This window comes from Seriola aureovittata, chromosome 6 (assembly GCF_021018895.1).
Source record: "Seriola aureovittata isolate HTS-2021-v1 ecotype China chromosome 6, ASM2101889v1, whole genome shotgun sequence".
NCBI classification, from domain to species: domain Eukaryota; kingdom Metazoa; phylum Chordata; class Actinopteri; order Carangiformes; family Carangidae; genus Seriola; species Seriola aureovittata.
Genome location: NC_079369.1, coordinates 13,331,319 through 13,351,604, shown reverse-complemented (window position 1 = coordinate 13,351,604; position 20,286 = coordinate 13,331,319). Strand labels below are relative to the sequence as shown.

Sequence of the window (20,286 nt, the reverse complement as noted above, 5' to 3'; positions counted from 1 at the left end):
TCAGCAAGAAGTCTGGCAGCTCTGTGAGGTTATACACAGGCTAGGCACAGAAGTGCTTTGAGCAAAATGCTAACATCAGCTTGCTAACATGCTGATGTTTGACGAGGTCAAATCTGCAACACTTGCAGAATAGAGAACAACTTTATCATCACACCAACGCTTTCGGGCTTGTTTCCTTCATCAGGGTCATAAAACACATTATAAATACCATTTAAATAACGTGGCTGAAGAAGTTGTTTCAGAAGTCCCTACTCTGCTTTAACATGCAGATACTTCACAGGTGTGTTGTTTAGCATGTTGTTGTTTAAACCAAGGACAGCTGAGGCTGATGGGAATACAGGGATTTGACAAAGTGAAATTTTGACCTGATATTGCCACCAGAGAAAAAGTGAAGAGGACACTAAAGGTATTAATCCAGATTGAAGGAAACTTCAATGTGTGTACAGAATTTTATGGCAGTCCATCCAATAGTTGCCAAGACATTTCACTGAATGCAAAAATGTCAACATCATGGTATCATTGCTATTAAGACTAGTGAAAGTAGCATAAAAATATGTTTCAAGAAGAAACATAATGATTTTTTTTTTTGTAGTATTAGCACCAGTGTCTGTGGAGTTACAGCTGTAGAGAACAATCTGTGTATTAAATTAAATATTAAATTTACAGAAGAGTGGCGGCACTAACTCAACACAGGGCAGCGCCTTTAAATATCCGGGTATAAATCCTGCTCACATCTGCCACAGTGAAGTGCATATTTGTTTATCAACAGCACTTGTCCATGATGGCTCATATCTCCCCAGAGGACTAAACACATGCTCTCTCCACTCCGCCGCTGAGACGCCTGATTTCTGGAGCAAATTAATTCCCAGTTGGAGAATGACTGTTATGAATGGGTTGGGCGAGAGAGATGGATGGGCTACCCATTCTTCTGCGAAGCCCTCTGCTCCCTGTAACAAAGATGCTGAGGCTTGTCCTACTTTTGTGGGAGAAAAAAATGTGGCTTTGTACAGTAGCTCAGGGGACTCTCCATGTGGGACTGCGAGGGCTGCCGTGTTAACAGACTTGGAGCAGAAAAACACTCAGAGGAAATGTACCAACAGAGAGAAAGATGTAGAGCTGTGAAGCTGTGAATTTGGGTGCTTCACATTGATTATATCCCTTCTCAGATACAGGCTTCTTGTTTGAGAAAGCCTGCTACACTGTGTTGACATTTGGTGTGTGCATGTGTGTGTGAGTCGGTGGTTCAGGCCAAGACGGTCCCATGGCATTCAGTCTGAGGCTTATAATATCATACAAAGCTCGTGAATTGCTTCTCTGCTGTGGTGTAGGCAGCGCTTATCCACTCTCACCTTGTCCATCAAAACTGAAAATCGCAGGTTTATTGAGCATAAAAGAGGCGAAACAAGTCTGAGCTATTAGGGAAGGTGAATGTGACATTCTCTCCTTTGTAGAACAGTGATTTATCTTTTTGCAAGTGAAAACAATTTAATTCAAAATGGGACACGTTTTTAAAATGTCGTACATTCTTTAAAAATAACTGGAGGTAAACCGGCTGTTAAAAAATAAGGTTGCATGAAAAAAAAACTAAAAACGTATGATGTGACCTTGTGTGGACATACTATTGGTTAGCCAGTATATCAAAACTGCATTTGCCAGCGTTTGAGATTGTAAAATCCCTTTCTCCACTTCATGCTTCACTTCAGTAGCACTATCAACAGCAGTGTTTGTGCCAGAGGTGTGAACTTGGCTGTTTTCCCCCAGCTGCTGTGGTTGTGGTTTAAGTGGTTTGTTTTTTACTTTTGAAGCCTCAACAATATTCATATATTCAGCCGGCCCAACTCCCTCCTGATATTATGCTCCATCCCAACATCTGATTTCACACAGAAACACATTGAAATGAAAATTACCATTAAAATTCCAAAGCCATTTCATGGGAAATCATTTAGTAGGTTTTTTATTTACAAAGCTTGAAGTTGTAGAGTGTAATAATATAGTATAATATCAGTTATTATCAAAATGATCTGATTTACAGACACTTAAGACACAGATAAAGCTGCTATTTCTTTCTAATTTTATGCAACAGAGACTGGTGTTAGAATATGTATATTCTCTGTTTGTGAGAGCCTCTGTCTGTTTGTTTGTCAGTCGAATTGACGAATGGCTGTCAGAGAAAATTTACAATCTGACCCAAACCATAATAATCAATAATCAATAATAGAACAGAGTTGCTCTGTCAAATATGTAAAAAGATCCTACCTCTTCAGTGAATTGTGGTGACCTTTAGCAGGGCTTAGTGATCAAACAATAGCCAGTGCAAGGTTATGCATAGGCAACTACTTTTATTTATTTGCGGCATGTCTCTTAAATTGTAGATTGATGTAGTGTATGGAATAATTAGGACAACAGCAGAAAACATGCCAATTAATACACAGTGGAGATTGGACATCGTAACATCAAAATCATGGTGAAAAATATTTAGTTTTCACAAATAATGCTTCACTTTGGGTTTATTAATCCTTGTAAAAAAAAAAAAGCTTATTTGAAGATGTAAACAAATCTATGTAATTAATCTAAAAAAACACAGCTTCATTGGTTCCTGACGAGTCAGCGGTTTTGTGAGGAACATAAATATACAGGAAGTGTGATCTCATCAATTCAATCCCGTCACAGCTCTGGATTCCCTGTCAGTACTAAATCAGGATATTAACCATGGATTAGTCGAAGTGAGTGACACTGGGTCACACATACCTGTAAACACCGACTCCAAATGTCAAACTCTGACTTTGATAAACTGTAGGACAATGTATGGCATGGACAGGGGAGACATGATTAAAACATAAGCAGAAAATGGCTTATTGTTGTCAAGCACCAAGACAGTATTACATTTCTTCACCTCACGTCATTCACACCCTCATCTGTCCCTCACGTTCACGGTTTTTCATTTTTGATTATCTTGTATTTATTGTGATGTGTGGGTGTTCAGAGAGCACTGATGACAGTGACTGGCAAAACGACCAAATTCCCATGCTCTGCGCGCAAGAACAAGCACCCCTGTCTCCTCAATCAGCTTATAGGACAACTGCTGCTGATGCATGCTTGAATACCTCTTACTCTCCCTCTAGTCCGCTTTACGAGCTCCACAAGCTGCTCAGGGCCTCTATACGGTCTTAACTACCCAACCAGGACAGTACTGTCTGTGGAGCTTTCGTTCCAGCCGGATACCACCTGATTTCACTCATTATCCCGGCTCCTGAAATAGTCGGGCCTATTAAATCGCTCTTATTCAAGACCATGGTTCATTGAATCAAGGAGACTTTAAAACAGTCTCTGTGGGGACCCCTTTGTCATGCCTGAGGCTGACCACCACGGCTGTGGGAAAAGTCGTGATGAAATCCTCGAAGAGCAATAGTAATAAAAAAAAAAAAAAAAAAAAAAAGGAGGCACTTCAGCAGACTTAAACATCCACAAGTGATTGTGCAGCTTTGATTAATGAATGCTTGTATTGTGTTGTGACGTGCATGCTTGCATAGACACCTGCTGGTGTTGTGATGCCTTGTCACCCCTGTGTGTCAACTGATTGGTTTGATTGATCGCTCTGCCCTGTTTGTACCGTCTCTGTTCGTTGATTATTCGGTAAGATCTCTTCAAGAGTTTTTGCTCCATGAAACGTTAGTTACTTTGCTTTTAGCATTGATTGGAATATTCAAAATCATTAGGGCTTGTAAAATTGTATTTTGCATCTCATAAAACACATCTGATTATGCTCATTAACTGCATTTTATTGTGTCAGTATCGAGCCTCTCTGTGAAGTCGAGTTAGACTGTCGTGCCGCTTGAGATAAAGTGGATTTTGGCTGCAATGAGGAGAAATCAAAAATACAAAAGGATGCTCCAGGTTGCCCACACCATGTAAACAGCAGAGGAAACAAGAAATGCAAATAGAGAAAACTGATTCTGAACAACTCAGCGATTTTTCTATTGTATCAGTGGCCTATTTACTCTGGCAGAGTGCTGGGTGATAACCTCTAAACAAATAATCTTTCATCCAATGAACCAAACTGTTGGAACAAAGCAGGAGCTTAATGAAAAGATGCTATGAACGACTGAGATCTTAAGAGACATGATCTACTTCTGATCAACGATAGCATCCATCCAAGATCTTCCCCAGGGGGACTTGGAATATGGTAATCAAATTATGTAATCGTGTTGTGCTTAACAGAGCAAATATCCAAAGGCCTTGAAGCATCACTTCCATTAAGCCAGGATGTCTTTTATACTCACAGTCCAGGCGCTCCCGCAATTAGGTTCAATGTAAACATGAATACCAAAGTAGGGAAACCACATCAACAATAAACTGCAATCTATAATGTCAAAATATCATGGGAAGGTGTCAACCAAGGAGTATGGATGGAGACAATCTCAAGGCCTTTCTTATATGTAGTACATCAAAGCTTAAATATACTGACTGAAACAATATCTCTTGTAGACTTTTGTTTAATAAAGATGAGCAGTCGTGCTGAATCAGCTCACCTCGCAGCATCTTCAGTTGCACCTTCACAGAAAGAGCAATGAGGCTGACATCCACACCTCCGAATTCCTTTTTCTTGAACCGCATCAATCCTTTCCAACACTTGATACAGTAAAGTGATCCTCTGCTGGCAAAAATGGAACAACGTGCCGTTTGTTTCATGCACAGCTACTACAGGATGCTGCCATCACCTTGATTTAAATTTGTTTACAATACATTTAAGACGAAAAACCATTGCTGGAGAAACTGAAGACATGAGTCTGGCATTGTATTTCTGCCAAGCAGCCATGGTCACGCCAAGCTCTTGCCATTACCCATGCAGAGCCCAATCGACACCGGCCAACCATGAGGACAAGAGTTGGCGTCTCTCATGAAACCCAGCACATGCCAAGATATTTGATCCACCCATTATTGTGTCTTAGTGTGCATATCCACAGCACGATTATGCTAAACATGTTAGTGTGTTTAAGGAGATACCTTACACTTCCACGTAAAGATGCATCAGGTCACGGATAAGCGAGAAAGTCAACAAATAAGAAATACTATGCAAAAAAAACAAAAAAAAAACAGACAGAACATCCTTATCTTGTTCCCACTGCCAACTGCTTCCTGAGCTGCAACACCCTTAAGCTGACAAATCTTGCTGACTGACAATTGTGTAATAAAGAAGGATTTACAAGTGTATCTACATTGAGGAAGGAAATGTGATGGCTCTGATTATGAGTGATTGACTGATGCTGCATCGGTGTTACATCAAGAAGTGTGGACAGTATGAGCTTCATTTAAAATTCCAGGCTATGGAGAGGCATGATTTATGCCCCAAGCCTCCGTTCAGAGGTCACATTGACACTGAAATATGTAAAAAAAAAAAAAAAAAAAGCATAATCAACATTCATGTAATGTTTTGCTGTGATTTAAAGCTACATGTTGTGTATCTTCAATACAATGTATGATAGATATGAAAATGATAGCATTTCTGGACTCTTGAAAATCTTTTCCTCTGCAAAAAAACATGCAGCCTCACCTACAGTAAATTCTTCTTATTAAAATCCCACAGTAAAATCTTTATGAAAAACTCATGAAGAATTACAGTACGGCCATATTTCTGAGCATTTCCTTTACCCTGTTCCATGTCCATCAATCACTGCCAGAAAGTTTTACAAATACTGTATGACTGTCTGTAGTTGTCATGATGCAACAAACCCCACCCATTCCCCACACAAGCAATGCATAAGGTTTCCAATCTCTATCTGACACACACACACACACACACACACACTCACACTCACACACACATACACATACACTCACACGCAGACTTGACTTCAAGGAGAAAGTGTTGTCAACATCGAGATAAACGCATCAGTTCTGCAAGTGAGCATCACAGCCTAAGATCCATTACCGACAGATAGAGCATCTGCTTTGCATTCACTGGACATTTGCTGCTAAATTAGCCTCATATAATGGCTGACAAAGAGCAGTATCATGTTATGATAACGAGGCACAGTGTAATGACTTGCATGCATGTGATGAGAAACATATAAAGTGTCAGGCAATTGAAACACCATGAGATGAAACATGGAAAACTGTGATTAAAAGACGATATACATGTGTTTACTCTTTGGTTATACGTCCTTTTTAAATATCATAAATAAATATCACAATGTTTTTCATTGACCGTTAACAAACACAACTGGGTTAATCCAGACAAGAACCGCAGACTGTTTTTCCATGCATTTTCGATGAAAACTGCTGCTTGAGTAAAACATCATGAAATATTAAATTTTGGTCTTTTAATGCTCCCCAGTTCTGACTCAGGAGTGGTCCGTCATTACATAATCGGCTGTCTGGGAACTGAAGTATATTTGTCAACCAACCAGTATAACTGTCAATCCATAGCCTATCTCTAAAATAGGTTATCATTAACCACTGAGGAGGGATTACTGCTTTGCACTGTATGAGCTTATACTGCTCAAATGAGAATGTGTGATATTCTAAAACATTTTTGCTAACTGTATGTTTTGGAAGCTCTGAGTGCAGTTAAATACAGCAGTCCTCTGATTCCTACAGGAGACAGAATGAAGCTCTTCATTATCCAGCTTTTCTGTCATCTTTTGAACATTTTGTGCCTTTTTATCCCAGTTTTTGGCGTCTGGGTTGAGTTTCAGCCTCGACTGGTGATGTAACACAAAGTGCATCGTTAGTACTGTAGTTTGATGTAATAAAAATTGACGTCAGATTGCATGACGTCACTTGTGCTTAAGCATGCATGTTAAGAAACTGACGAGTTGTTGCAGTGTCAAGGCTGCCCCTTCTTAAACCCTATGGGCTTGCCTCCTGTTTACATTTGCCATGCACCTGCACGTGCAGTAAGGCGCTCTACTGCCGCGTGCTCTCTCTCTCTCTTCTCAATGAATATTGGAAATAATGTAGGCTATAGCCGACTAAATAGATTATATGTTTTTATCGATCTTTCCTCATCCCTTCCCACCAATCGAAGCGGGTTTAACCTAAACCTCCCCCTCAAGTCGTTTCAGCTGTAATTGATCACAGCAGGCTTCCCTCAGTCAGGTGAGAGGTGGAAATGAACACATTAAAAACACCATGCATGTACCTATCAGCTGACAGGTTGTTTGATCGCAGCGGTCTAAAATCTCTACTTGCCTCTGACCGTGATTACCTCATACCCCTGGTGTAAAAAATGCCCTTCACATGAACTGGGCTGCGTGTAAAAGTGCTACTTGTTCACGTCAGTTCATTTGTTCCATCACAGTTCGTTTTCATGGTAAATGAACAGAGGCTGCTTTCTTACCTGTAAATGCCCCTGGTACATATTGAGCACAGAGTCAGTCGCGGATCTCTCCGTCAGTGGATCTTTAGACTTCTTCCAGACTTGCATGGGCAGAGTGTCAGACTGGAAGTGCTGCTCTTAAAAGCTGCAGCAGAGTTTTCTGGTTGGTTAGGGGGTCCGGAGGAGCAGACAGAGCGGAGCTGTCCTCTCCTCAGGTGCTGAAGCTGACACTTTGCGCTCATCCAGGATTTCTGTCAGCGGTGACACAGCGGCGCGCCGAGCGCAAGACGAATGCGACGTCGGACAGCACTTTCAGCAGATTCCTCACAGTGTGCTGACGCTGGGTTTTAACAAGTACGAGTTGGGGTTATTAACAGACAGCCTTGCTGTTCTTGTAGGGAGAAAAAAAAAATCTCCGCCTTTTAAGTCTTCATCCTTAACGCACTGCCGTTTTCCACGGGTCTCTCCCTCTCTGTGTCTCCCTCTCTCTCTTCGCCTCTCTCGGCTGTGGTTGAAATGTTTTGACGCTCCTCCGGCTTCATTCTCTTCTTATAGTGTGCTCCTCTTCCCTGTTTGCCAACTACTCCCTCTAACCCAACCCTCTAGTGCCTCCTCCAGTGCTGACGTACTCCGCAAGGAGGCACACAAGAACATTTCACTCACACTTCAGAGCATGTTCAGAAAAACACAGAAAATGTTCATGTCCATGTCCATTCCTAAACTGTGTATAGCACATGTTATGTCTGAAAGAGCATGGTATCTGCATGTGATGAACGATGAGCTGTTGTTCCTAATCCTCCAGTTAGTGGAAGAAAAAGTTATGTAACCAAAACTACGCAAGTCATATAGTTTTTCTAGGTAATTAACTGGGAGAACTACAACACAAGTTAGCCATTATTTGTACAGCATTGCTTACATAAGTTTTATAACCTAGTTGTTTCATTCTGTGGACTTATTGGTCTAGCCTTTACAACATTCCTGATGTGGATGAAAAATCATCTTAAAAGTTAAACATTTCATGAACAAGGCATGATATCAGAAACAGGACAGATTTGTAATGCTTTGAGAAGAGAGATGAAGGTGCAGTTTTATCATATAAATCCATGATGGCACATTTAAATTAATCCAGTCAGTAAGAATTTAATGAATATTACTGAGGTGGAAAAAGAAGATGACTAATTTTGATATTAATTCTTTGAACATGAATGTTGGTGTCCAAAATCAGGTGATGAAACGTTGATATGACCAGCTGATAATTTTGTGTCTCGCTGTCAGTCAGACTTGAGGCATGTGGGCTCACTGGTTAGCACTGTCACCTCACTGTTTTACCTTTTGGTTTTTTTGGGTGCAGTTTGTATGTCCTCGTTGTGTCTGAGGGTTTTTACTTTTTCTGGGTGCTCCAGTTTTTTCCCCACACTCCAAAGTCATGCAGGCCAGGTCAACTGGCTATTCTGAATTGTGAGTAGGTGTAAGTGTGTGTGTGTGTGTTCGCCCGGTGATTGACCCGTGCTCTGTCCAGGGTGTATCATTTATCAGGGGTGGAAAGTAACTAAGTAAATTTATGCAAGTACGATAGTTGAATACAATGTTGAGATACTTTTACTTTACATGAGTATTTCCACTACAATAATCTGACAGTTACAGTTACTGATTACTTCTATTAGGCCTGAAACGGCCCAACAGTATATACAGAAGTTAAAATTAGCTCCACCTCCATCTTCTACAACATTAAAGCATTGCTTACATATTAATTACTCGATCATATAACATTATAACACAGACAGAAGCCATTCTGCACCTCGATTATATTACTTTTGATACTTGTAGGGAGTTCTTCTTATAACATATTGCTAAGTTTGACTGATTGCTACTTCTTCCACCACCACCTTTGTCACAGCATGTGCTGGGATAAACTTCAGCCCTTCCAAATGGAGGCATGCATTATTACACTTGAGAGGGCTCTTTAATCAATGTATTAATGACACATAACAGCTATATGGTGGTCAAACCCATTTACTGCAAGTTACAGGAAAAGTGTTTTTTCTTTTCTTAGTTCTTTCTTCTTTTATTATTATATTATAAATACCCTCAATGGTGGAGCCTATCATTCTTCCCCTCACTGAATAACAATGTGATCCATTCACACTTCTTTTCCATTGCCTGTTCTAAATAAAGAAAATGCATGATTTCACAAGTTCACCATATGTTTTCTATGCACACCATCTTTTACCTTGCAGCTGCTCATTAAATGCAGCTGAGTAGCAAAAGATCACAGTGTATCAGAAATTAATTGCTACTGACGTGGAGTGCCTCACCATCTGGACATCTATACACTGTACTTAGGTCAGACGTTATAGCTACCACTAAATGAAGTGCGTGAGTTAAAGCTGCACTAGGCAACTTTTCACAATGCTGGCTCCAGATAGCAGGGCGGGGTGACTGTCTGTTCCCTGTCAAGAGGCAAAGGATCTAATATCAGTGAGTCCAGGTTTCTCTTTATAGAGCGCTCGATCACTCCTGTGCAGAGACCTGTCAACTACCAGAAATTTTGGCTCCATTTTTACGAAAAAAAAGAAAAAACCCTCAGTGCAGCTTCTTCTGCACATTTATTCGTATATAGACCTCTGTAAATCTGAGAAAAATACTGTACAGCCATAATGATGTGAATATGTTTCTAAGCAGCAGCAGCAGCAGCCCAAACCTCAAACACTCAGTATTATGTGTCATCCAACAACAGGGACACAGCAGTCCCTCCCATTCGCAGTGTTTTGATATTCTTCATGGCTCACCAGATGAAAACAAATCCAGCTCTCAGGCATGAAAATCAGCACGATTATTAGGCCCTGTGTGTCTGCGTATATTGTTCACCAGAGTACACAGACATTCATTTACCAAGCCATGTATCGATAGATTCGAATTTTTTCATATTTTCTCCCACATATTTTATCAATGAATAATGATTACAAATTCATGCTCAAGTGATGTGAAATGACAGATGTGTATGACTCTATTTTTAGATTTAATCGGACTCTGTTTTTTTCCCCCTTCCTCAGCCATCAATCACCTTGTGTTGACAGACAAGCAGAACATAATTAACATTAAGATGAGGGGAATTACTTTATTTCTCAGTACAAGGGACCACACAGCCTGTGTTCTCTCACAGACAGATTATTTCAGTCAGACTGAAACGTTTTATCTGTCTCTAAAATGTACCAGCTGAAAAAAAAGGTAGAGCCACTGAGCTTTCATGAATACTGAGCAGGAAATTGAGTGGAAAAAAAAAATCATAACTGGAGTCATAAGTTGCATGCTGCATATTATGCCACATGGGCTCTGTGACCTTTACGAAACAGTTCAGAATCTATTTTCGGTTGCTTAAAGTAAAGATTTAAAGACATGTTTACCCCGATGATGGACTAAGTTTGAATGTAGCAGGAATAAAAGTGTCAAACTTTCATTGTCACACAACAATGACTGAGTTCAACACTGAAAGTAATATGAAGGGAAATAAAGACCACAACATTTGGCTTTTGCACAGATGAATTCTGAACTGGTGTGTCAGAAATAAAAAAAAAAAAAAAACTGAACCAGTTAACTTAAACCATCTTGTGTTATTTTGAGCCTTCACACTTCATGTGTTGGGAAATTGCTATTTATCTTTGAATGGGAATTGCTTGGGACTTTCAGCTGCCATGTTATAAGAAATATAACTTAATTACTTGTTCAACTTAATCAAAACCATATAAGCAAATGAATCTGGGGCAAATAGTGTTTCCAGGTTAAAACCTTGTATCATACATTTTTAGACACGCTAGGAGGCACAGCTCTGGGGATAGCAATGTAGACCTGTGGGTTGGTCCACCACTTTGCTCCAGAATGAAATATCTCAGCATCTATTGGATGGATTCCCATGAAAATTTGTAAGACATTCACAATCCTCCGAGGTTGAACCCTACTGAGTTTGGTGATCCCCTGATTTTCCTCAAGCACTATCACAACATTTTTAGTTTTTAGTAAAGCAGTTGTGGAATTATGTACAGATATCCTCACTGTTCAGAGGAGAAATCCCAAGAACTGATGACTTAGGTGATCCCCTGACTTTTCTTCTCTAGTGCCTGGTAAATGTAGTTGTTTGTAATGTAAATGTTTATTAAATGTCTATTTAGTGAAGATTGTCTATGTCGACTAGTTGGATTAGCACAAAATTTGGTACGGAAATGTAGGTTCCCCAGAGCATGAATCTTAATGACTTTGGTGATTCCTCCACCTTTAATCAGCACTGTCATCAGGTCAAAATTTTCATTTGTCCAGGGCTTTGGTCCATGACCAGATACCTGCAAAACCTTAGCCTCACAGGGCTGCGAGCATTGCTGTAGACTCTTAATCTTGTTTTAGACTTGATGACAAATTATCCAAAGGATTTTGAATGTGTGTCATAAGCCTCACAGGTTAAAGAACTCCACTCATATAGATATAAAGAGTGAAAAAGCTTAATGTCATCCGACAATGACTGTGGATGGGGTTAAAGCAGAGAAACGAATGTATTAGTGCATGGTTATCCTGCTTATGTTGGAGCTTTTTCACAACTCATTACAGAGGAGGATGCTATCTGTCACCAAACCTGAGGATGTGAGGTTTTTATCCAACAGCAATGAACGCAGGAATACTACAATATGTGTACTACTGTTCCTGCATAAAGACACTCAGGCTTTGTTTAATTATTTTGATGAGAGAATCAGACTTGAAGAGGCACTTCAAGTGAGTGTTGATGATAATTATGATAAGTGTATGAAATTAAAAAACGTGACACACTTGTTTTGATCATCATCAGCAGCAATGGTATTACAAGTGCAAAAACATATTGCAGTACGACAGGCTTTTTTAATAATGCAACCTTTGTATTAATGACACTTGTAGTCACTCCACAATGTAATTCAAAATTACCTGTCACCATTCAAAACTGCACCACAGGTGGCAATGGCCATTACAGAAAGACCATCTTAGAATTCTAGAAATATAATAAATCTTGTAGTGCCCGAATATTACGAATGATTTTAAAAATTAAGAGGGCAAGAATAGATGCAGTTGGCACATTTGGTTCACCCATAATTATCTAACTTAGACCAAATATTCACCTGACAAATGTGTGTGATTAAAAATTAAAATGTCCATTTTATCCCATGTATCATCTATTGGCTGATGGCATGTGTTGTTACATGTGGTTTAGCTCAAGTTCAGGAAAGACTCCTGCCAAATGTGCTGCAGCTGAAACTGAACATATGGGCAAAGCACATATGGAATTGTCAGGTTTTCTTTTTCAATTTAATCTGAGCTTCATGTTCAATGCAAACTAGTCCCTGAGGCACTTCAAGGAGGGCACTGCACTGTTCATGTAACCACACAATATAACGTATATACATGCCAGTCGAGCCTTCAAAGTAGTGTCTCATATAAATTCAATCACACACCGCTTTCACTGCTCAGCCTGCAACCGCCATTTCTACACAAGTGGTTTCCAGACATGCAGAAGTTGGCCAGTCCACAGCGACAGGTCACAGATTGTGTCAGTCAACACAATTCTGTACCTCATTTCATGACAGAATGGAAATTGCAGTCTTATGTCCTCGGCTATTTGTCAGTCTGGGTATTGTGTGTTTGTTTGTTTTCGGTGCAATAGAGCACAGTGACGTCATCATAAAGCTTGTTTGCCTGAAAGGGGTCCGACCTTGAGTCAGTGTCACCCTGCAGTCTGAAAGTGGGTCTGTTTTCACAAACAAACCCATTAGAGGAGGTAAGGGTTGTTTGTTTGTTCTGTATTCATTGAGTGTAACCGGAGAAACCTCTGTACTGTAGTTATTAAGAGTAATATTCAGGGGAATAATCTATCTTTCCACAGAGCCGATTCTTGTTCTTCTGTTTGGTCACATTGCAGTTTTATGTGACACCTTCCCGTTTTTATCTGTAACAAACCCGACGCCTGAAAACTACATGCTCCATCAGGTCACCTCAGAGAAAATGTGATTTATTTTGCTTTTGCACACAGTGTAACTACCACACTAACACCTAATCTGCTGTTGGAGGACAAGTCATTAGCAGTGAGCCAACAAAACACAGAGCTGAGGAGGAAAATGACAAAAAGTTAGTAGAGCAAACAAATTATGTCAAATGATCTAGAGTGGCAGACGCTTTGTACCACTTTACACTCCAGCAAACATGATTCCCTTTAGACCTCTGCTGTGTCTTGGGTTAAAGAGTACACCAGCTTTTTGGTAAATGCATAGTGTGACAATGTTACGGTTATTACTGAATATATGAATGTTAAAAGAGTGGTCACAGTTTTACATACTTGTAGTTTACTACAATATATTTTTACATGATGTCACTTGGCCCCCGTTTGTACCTCTTATGTATAACCATTACATTTGAGTCGCAGAGGTAAGCATCAGTTTTTCCAAGACATCGATACCCCAACATGCTAACATTTTCTGCTTAGCGCTAAACAGACAGTACAGCTGAGGCTGATGGGTGTGTCATTAGTTTTGCAAGTAGTAGACCATGCACTAAAATAAAATTTTGACCAGATGATAGCACGAGGCGAATGGCCAGCGGATCAAAGTTATTACACTTCAACCTCTGGGGACCATGATTGTGTGCATCAAACCCATCACAGCAATCCACCCAATAGTTGTTGAGTTATTTCAATAAAAAACAAAAATGTTAACCTGACATCTGATATGATATAGCCTCTGAATATCTGTAGCAAATTTCAAAATTTCAAAAAATTCTCTACCAACTTTTTCCTAATCCAAACAAAGAAAGTAACCGTAAACTGTGCTCAGATTTTATGATGTAAAACTAAATTTAAAAATCTTATTATCAGTTATATTTGTCTATATTGATCTTACATAGTATAATTTCACATTTTCATACAACATAACACATTTATATTTTTCTTGTGTCCTAAAAGCATGGCACAGCATAGATCATTCCTGGTTACCTGGGTAGAAACCTCAGTCTCAATTTGGGAAATAGTTTTAAAAGAATCCTTTACAGGGTTCGGATTATTAGATTATTTTGCTCTTTGAGGATTCTGCAAATTCCCTCAGAACAGCATTAAATGTTGTGAAATGACCTTCTTGGTTTTTTCAACCATCACCTGATATTTATTTTTCAGAAAAAAAAGACGCTTAGCTCTGTGACTTGTAACGATTGGTAAAACACAAGAGGCACAAACTACACTAGACGTGTACCAAGTGAACAGTTCAAGCTGATTTTTCATAACCTCAGACATGTACTGAACACAAAGAGGTGAAGCTGCTACCAGTCATCCTGACACCCAGCAGTAAGTGAATCTAAGAGCTCATCCATCCACAGGTTGACATATTCTTTCAGTTCTTTAATGACAGTCAGGACCTTACAGTGGTATACTCTTTCTTTGTCGGTGTCTGTAGTGAACTGACTCCAGCTGGAGTTGGATTCTTGGTTAACCATGATGTACTGGAGGATTAAACAGCACCTTGTTGTCACCTCTGATATATTATAGCCTCATTCACGTCTGTAGCCTGGTATCATAGACAAGATCAGGATCAAGTAAGGCTAATGTTGCAGAGAAACTGGATGGTGTAGGCAGAGATGCGTTTAATTGAAGCAGGAATGTCTAATTACACAGACACTAATTTGGATTTTTTTTTTCTTTTTTACAGCTAAACAGTGGTATGTGTATCTGAAGGGGGGAGGGGTTTATTAACAAGTTTATGTCTCACAGAAACAAGCTTTTAATTATTTGAGATTAATGCTACCTGCGCCAAGGTTTATGTTTCGTTTCAATCCTGTTTGTAGTGTGATTAAAGAGGTTGTTTGTAGACTCTAGTGTGAACTTGGAAGCAATATGTAATCCTTCCACATGCGCGCTTCTGTATATTTTCTGATGCTGAATTCATTCAGCATGTGTATGTATTTAGCATCTTAAATGTGCAACATTAAAAATGTAGGATATTTTCAAGTGTTTGCAGAAGTATTATGGAGACTTCACAGTAAAGCTTACATGTGCCGGCTTGTTACGTCAGTCTTACCCTACCGGCTCTGGTTCCTCCTAAGCATCAGCCCCATAATGCTGACCAGATAATGTGCTCATCTCCGACCCACTCACCTGCAGTCTTCACTCATGTTGGGCTATCACAGCATCTGAATCTTTAATGCCCAGATGACATGTCCACAAAGGAAGTGGCCTCTTTAAATATGTAGCCTATCCAGTTGTTCTGCCGGCTTCATTACCACGGTTATCTGTGCACGGCATGGAATTCATAATTTATGTTTTTCAAATATTCCCTCAGATGAGTAGAGGCGTACACAGAAATCCCATTCATCTCCAGTGCAAACACATACTTGTATGTCAGATCAACTGCTCCAGATTAACCAAACTAGGAATATTCATATGCAGAAGTATTTCTATTTATCAGTAAATGCAGGATTTTCTTGATGAATACAAAAGTAGATCAAGGGGTCTGCAGTGCTTTGATATCACTACCCGCTGATTGTTAGGGTGTTTAGAATGCAAATACAGCTGCCTGCTTTTGCTGCATTTAGTTGCTTGGTGGCCGATAAAAGCAGGTTGCATTCACAAGCCCGCTGAGCTGCGAGCGCCTTCAAACAATGTTGACCCCTCGGTGCCTCTCCTTTTATCTGTGCACTTTACTATTTGTGGCAAGGTCAATTACTGCAGCAGTAGAGATTAGTTGTATTTTATTAGGCATCCTCTTTAGCTAATGGCAAAGGTGAGCTCTATTCATCCCTGCCTGGCAGCAAACACAATCAGAGGACCATGTAGAACAGACAGTTTTGACTGTGAGGCAATATGAATACACAGTACAAAGTGCTTTGTACTGTGATTGAAAAACACTTGTTTTGATGCTGCTTCTTGCTCTTTCAGATAAGCAGTATGTACAGTAAGGTCAGGTTATTCCTGGGTCTCGGTTGGTTACCTAGAGGTGCTTTGGTTTATTCCCAGAATGCAAAGACAGACAAGTTAGGTGCATCCTGGAGCAGGCTCCAGCACCGTGTGACCCTGGACAGAAATAGCTGTTTACAGCAAAGGAACAATATAGTATATAAAAAGGGGTGGAACTGCAATTGGAGTGGGTGATACCACAAAATGTATTACCAAGTAATACCAGAGCCAGAATCACAAACAATGATTCTAATAGCAACAGTTTTTGTTCTTAAAAGCAACTACTATCTTCGACTGAACTGTTGGTGGCTGAGTTGCACTGCGAGCTAGGTTTTGACGAAGAAGAAGAAAGCGTGGAATAAAAAACACGATATTTCAGGTTGTGCTGCATCAATTCTGATACTTATTTATAAACTGGCCACAATGAGTTTTATGGTGTATAGAAGTGCAATGCTAAATCGGTGGAGTACTCTTTTAAGCTTTTCTTTTTCACTATTCTTTGTTAAATACGTAATGACATGCATGTTAAAACCCAGGTGAGTTTTAATGGTAAATGTTTATTGAATTAATTTTCTGAAATAAGCAGAGAGCAGAAGCAGAGAAGCAAAGAGTGATCCTGTGACCAGAATGTAAGTTATTGATAATGGCATCTAGGACATTGATCTATAGGATTGATACAAAACTAGATGAGAACAACAACAAAACGACAAAACAATGATGATGCTAGTAGAGTAAGTCCTCCTCTCTTTAATCGGTTCATTGGTTTAGTGGAATGATCTTGTAGGTCATGGTCAAAATATTGCAGGACTTGGCTGGTGACTGGTGTATCCATTCTGAAAATAAGCCCCTTGTTGACTCTTTCATCAGGACAAAAGTGCAGTTATGAAATAAAGTCATTGACCCTGATTAAAACCAGGACTTTGGATTGTTGGATTTGCCCATCGCCACATGTTCTGCATTAGTTCATAATGTTGTTGTGTGCAGCCTTTATAATGAATATGAATATGAATGTCTGGTTTGATGATGCATCTGGTCTCATTGCATTCATCCTTTTTGACTGTTCAAACGACACTGCACCGTGAATCCTGCACCTCAAAGGGAAGAAGAGCATGTGTACGCTGAACAAGTCGCCACAGTCCCAGTTTGGCGTTACTTTGTCGAACAGGTACAGGGCTCACATGTGAACACGCTCCCTGTCCAAAACAATGAGCAGTTAGTCATCCCTGTATCTGATCTCTCGCTCTCATTCTCTCTCTCCGTGCTGTCTCATGTGCTTGTTCACTCCAGTAAATAGAAACCTGACACCTTCAGAACAAAGTGATGGAGATATGAAGAGATGAGATATGAGACAGACGCAGCGATCCAGAGTGTGTAGCCTCAAGGTGGTTAATTGTCGCAGGAGGTTGATAACTACCTCAGTTTCACACAGAGCCTAATTAGACATCCTGTTAACATTGAGACAGCCACGTGCTGCTGTGTGTCTGAGTTTCTGTTGTTCTGTAAGTGAGTATGCTGTGTGCCATCATTATGTAAGTAAGACGAAAACAACATACAGTAGTTAAAGAAACACAAACACAATTTCAAGACTGCGCAACAGAGAAACGTACAGAAAGTTACAGAACGTATGATTGTGAAAATAATGTAATGATGTAAAAAAAAAAAAAAAATGTGTGAAAGAAATACACACTGACATTTTAGGAACCCAGCTTCTTTACTTTCCCATCAGGAATTAGGATCAATACCAGTTTCATCTCCTTGCTTTCAGTAGATCAGTCCAGGATGTGTTAATATCCTAGCTTAACATAAAACAAGGGGAAACAGTTTGCCTCCACTGAGTGAGGATTTATTTACCTTCAAAAAGCTTAGAAATCATCTTCACGTTTGTTTGTTTTTTGCAGTTATTTCACAGTGGAGACAGGGCTTCAGCTGTTGACGGTAAGTAAATTAATCAAGCAGTTCCTTTGTGTAAGATATTTTCTCATTTAGGTGTGGTGGACAATTTTCCTTTCTACATGGGCGAGTCTCATGATGTAGAATTTAGACCTGCCCGCCATGCCAAAGTGATGGAAAAAACAGTTTATCACAAAATCAGTGCTGAAATAATTTAAAATGGTGGCCATGATATAAACCAATAGGGTTGTTCCATTATCTGTAAAAGTCTCACGCCTTTGTGTTAAGTAACATTAAGGATATATAAACTGAAATGCGAATACAGAATGAGTAAAAATTGCTCACAGAACTAGCACCACTCCAGCTTTGCAACTCTATTCGTGTTGGAATAAATATGGTTTTGAGGAGTAAGTATGTTTATTAGATTAACTACTGTCTTGTGAAGCACCGTGTATCTAATTTGACAGTCTATAGTTTTTTTGAATCCTGTTTCCTTATTGCTGCACTAACTCATTTTTACAACACCTTTGGTTGAATTCTTGCTTGTGGAATCTGATTGTTTTCTGATTTGTAATCACTTTCTTTGATTTATTGTCCAATACTTTTTTCAGTTTCACAATTTTCACAGTCTCTTCCCGTAAAAACCTCAAAAGCAATCTGCCCCTCTTCAACCTATATTCAAAGTGTGTTTAGCTTGCTGCATTGCCATGCACCTACATGCATAGTGAGGGCAAATCCCTATTAGAGATATGAGGATATTACAGGGTTTTAATGTTAAATTACTGTGAGATATATTTATTCACTGTAACTTCTACTTTGCATTTTGGTTGCAGGCAACCCAAATAACAGAAAATGGTGAGTAAGATGAACTTTTGTTTGTAGTCCCACTGCATTATAGCACACATCATGGGGTATTTATGTCATTAGAAAGAATTACCGTACAGCAAATGAGTAAGTAAGAGTGAAGGAAAGTTATTTGTTATGTTATCTTATTTTTGAGCTAGTAGCATCTATTAACTCTTGGATTATTGTTCAGAGATGTGTGCTCAGGTAAATCTATTTTAATCTGACTGAAGGCTGCTTTATTGTGAAATTAAAACTGCCTGATCTGGAAAAAATCTGCATTGGTGATAAACATTGCCATTAAAATTAACTGCATTAAAACTCGAGGCCTGTTGGAGAGGCAAAGATGTAGTGGTAAAGGCAGGACAGGTGAATGACAGGAATTTGTGACCAAGATTAAAGCCACAGTCAATTTATCAAATTATTTCAAAGTGTATTAATATGACAACATTATATAAGCCTACATTTTGTGTTTTGAGTTGGATTTAGATCTGAGCCAAAAGCATTTGTGCCAAGTGTGACACAGATATTTTTATATTTAACCTGAGTGACAAAAAATTACATTTGTCTTGCTAAGGATTAGACAGCAGTGTTTTTTTTCCCCACTTGTGTAAATCCCATCAGAGTTGGCTGCTCGCCCGGTGTGTGTTTTGACCGAGTGCAGTGTATTCAGGCTTTCAGGCTGACACAGAGATGGTGTGATCATCTCTCAGTGCCGCCTGTCAGTGGTGACGGCCAACAACACTTCTGTGACCTCCCAACACACAACAGCACAATGGAATAATTAGCTGGATAGACTTACAGTGCTAAACCACAACACACACAGGCATAATGTTGCTGTGTGAAATCCTCATAATAGCGGCTTTTCATGTTTCCATTTGAGCTGAGATATTTCATGCTACTTTAGAGTCGTGACAACAAGTTTTGAAGGTTGCTGAAATGTAGCTGAAATGCAGCAGAAGTTAACTTCTGAAGTTAATGCTAACTTCAAATCTCTCCTGCTGCACAATCCATTTCTCTGTTGTCCAATTGCATGTCCAGGGTATTCCAAATAGATGCTTTTGCCAGAAAATTGCTGAATCCACTGCTTCTGTTTGTTGCTTGTGTATTGAGCACATTTATCCAAAAATATCAACAACATTTTGGTTGTTGAGTATAACATCAGCCATGTCGCAGGTCTTTGCTGGCACTAAGATTCATATCCTATTTTGACACAAGTAGTTAAACATGTTGTAATATGAAACACAAACATTAGATTGCACTTTAGAAATTATGAAATTATTTTATT

At 39.4% G+C, this 20,286-nt stretch overlaps 1 protein-coding gene across 4 annotated transcripts in view; it reads right to left on the bottom strand.

Moving 5' to 3' along the window:
• Nucleotides 1-7,898, bottom strand: part of pex5la (peroxisomal biogenesis factor 5-like a) — a 93,789-nt gene extending 85,891 nt beyond the window's left edge. For all 4 annotated transcript variants that reach the window (XM_056377980.1, XM_056377982.1, XM_056377981.1 and 1 more), the window contains exon 1: nucleotides 7,340-7,898. In XM_056377980.1, the coding sequence (XP_056233955.1) occupies nucleotides 7,340-7,426 (87 nt within the window). In that variant the 5' untranslated portion in view covers nucleotides 7,427-7,898. The remainder of the gene's footprint in view (nucleotides 1-7,339) is intronic.
• Between the last annotated feature and the right edge of the window lie 12,388 nt (nucleotides 7,899-20,286).